Raw genomic sequence first — 2,580 nt, forward strand, 5'->3', positions numbered from 1 at the left:
GTATTATACTAGAATCTAGTATCAGTTTTACTTAAGAAAGTCCTTTGCCTGATAAATTAATTAAATAATAAATGACACCAATTTCTATTCAGTAAGCGTATCGTACCCTTTAAACTTAAGCTTTAAAAAAAGCTGTACTTACTCAATTACAAAATGGTATAGTATTAATTACCGGTACTCGTTTTGGACATAATAACCTGAAATTACCAACTATTGATTTAGTTGAGTATAACAAAACTATAAATTGAAAATCTAGATTCATCATGTAGTTATCGTACTATTCTTTACTCTAATCGCTATATTGTTATTTCTACCAGAAAATGGGATTATCATGGATCCCATGGTTGAGCTTTAATCGGAGTATAAAGCGTTAATCTTAAATACAATCGTTTGTAATTAGAATTTGTTTAAAAAATATAACACATTTATTAAAGGATCATTACCTGGTGTTGGTAAAACAACTTGGGCCAAAATGAATCCGTATATAAAAACTCTTTTTGTAAGTCCTTATAATAAACTGTGCCAGGAGTTACGAAAAAGTAGTCACGATGCGGTAACTCTAAATATGTTACTTGGAATTGGAATCGATGATAAACACATAAAAATGAAAAACTTTAACATTGAGCCATATGATTGTATCGTTTTTGATGAGATTTTATTATATAATCCCTATCAACTGTATTTAATTAAAATGTTCATGAAAAAGAATGCTGAAAAAAGATATTTATGTACTGGTGATGTTGATCAAAGAAAGCCATTTACTTTCGGTACAAACAAGATCAAAGATCAAAATAATTATCAGTTGTGGTGCTTAAATCAAATGTTCCCACATCAACTGACGTTAAGCGAAAATAAACGTTTGAATAAGAGCTCTGATAAGAGAAAGCTAATTGTGCTTAAGAGGGATATTTTTGATCTTAATAAGGACGTTATTTCTACTTTTAAACGCCATGGAATCAAAGTTGTTAAGACCATGAAAGAAGTAACAACGATAAAAAATATTTGTTTGTTTAATTTTAGGTGTGACCAGGTTAATAAACACGTCGCTAAGAATGTAGTCGAAAGAGCTGGATTTTATAGCGGTTTAGAACTTGTTTGTAAAAAGCACTATAAGAATAAAAATGATCGACTCTATGTTAACTATCATTATGTTTTAAAATCGATTGGAGATAAGTATTTTGTCGTGAACGAGCCAGTTGAGAGCAAAGATATTCGACTGGACGTTGATAAATTGAAATATTTCAAACTTCCGTATGCTAATACATGCGATTCAGTACAAGGTCTCACAATAAAGGACAAAATTACTATATTTGATTGCAATACGCCCTATGTGGATCGCTACTTTATTTGGACAGCATTAACACGAGGCACAGATTTAAAAAATGTTCAGATATATGAACATTCAGAAAAAGAAGTTATGTCATTAAACACATCTTGGGTAAAACTTTACTTTAAGAATAAGATAGAGGGCTACAGATCACAAGATAGGGCATCGGGTAGAAAAAATAATAAAGATTACATAGATGTTGATTGGATTCAGTTACAACTCGAAAAATGCACGTCATGTCTTCTATGTAATACATTATTTGAAGCTACGATTAAAAAGGATAAGACAGTTAATTCTAACATTACAGTTGATAGAATTGATAATAAACTACCACATGTTAAAAGTAATTGTTGGTTAATGTGTCGCGATTGCAATATGAGGAAGCGTTAGATAAAGAACACTTCTTACATGCATTGCATTTTTAGGCAACATAACGAGACAGATCATGGTAATCAAATTTTTACCCTATTTTAAAGAATTTTGATAATGATCTTGTTTTAGAAACAACAACAGCATATTGTACATTCCAATCACCGTCTTTACGTCTCTTTACGATCAATATTTCCAAATCTATAGGTGTTCGTTTTAAGCTCTTAAGTATTGTGTTTCGAAAGTTAACGATTTCATCTTTCAACTTATTTTCATTTTTTTGCTGACAACATAAATGTATTTGCTTGCGAAAACTCTCTGCAAATTCTAGGGCAGATTCTTCTCTGTACAGAAATTCGATATATGCTAGTATATTATTCAATGTATCTGAGACGTTCTTATAACCTGTAATTTTCTTTATGAAATCCGAAATAGTCTCTTCAGGTTTATTCCTTGCCAATGAGTGACGTTCTACAACGACATCCTGATCTTTATTCGCACTGGACTCTTTCTTCACGCATGAAGTTTTCTTAGAGGTTGAAGGATCACTCATTTCCACTTTGTGTTAGTAATTCAGCACTTTATACGTGATATTGTAGTGGTAAAATTGAATTGGTTTCTAAAAGAGCGCTTCAAATACAATAAATTGAAGTTCCACCTACCGTAGTTGGGAAAGAATGTTCCACGCAATTGGCTAAGAATGTTCTACACAATTGACAAAGAATGTTCCACGCAATTGACTAAGAATGTTCTACACAATTGACAAAGAATGTACCACAGAATTTATAATTATGAACAGATTAGGCAATATCACCCAACTATAACCCAAAATTTGCCTGCTTAATTTGATCAATCCTCTATTCACCGTCAATTACATCAATGTC

General features: G+C 31.5%; 1 protein-coding gene across 1 annotated transcript; it reads left to right on the forward strand.

The window, feature by feature from the left end:
- Positions 1–472: 472 nt before the first annotated feature.
- TRIADDRAFT_64423 (uncharacterized protein) lies at positions 473–1,717 on the forward strand (the record flags this gene model as incomplete). The annotated part of the gene is made up of 1 exon (XM_002118391.1): positions 473–1,717. One exon carries the CDS (start codon positions 473–475, stop codon positions 1,715–1,717), a length of 1,245 nt encoding a protein of 414 aa, XP_002118427.1.
- Between the last annotated feature and the right edge of the window lie 863 nt (positions 1,718–2,580).

This window comes from Trichoplax adhaerens, genomic scaffold (genome assembly GCF_000150275.1).
Source record: "Trichoplax adhaerens TRIADscaffold_58 genomic scaffold, whole genome shotgun sequence".
Classification (NCBI taxonomy): Eukaryota; Metazoa; Placozoa; class Uniplacotomia; order Trichoplacea; family Trichoplacidae; genus Trichoplax; species Trichoplax adhaerens.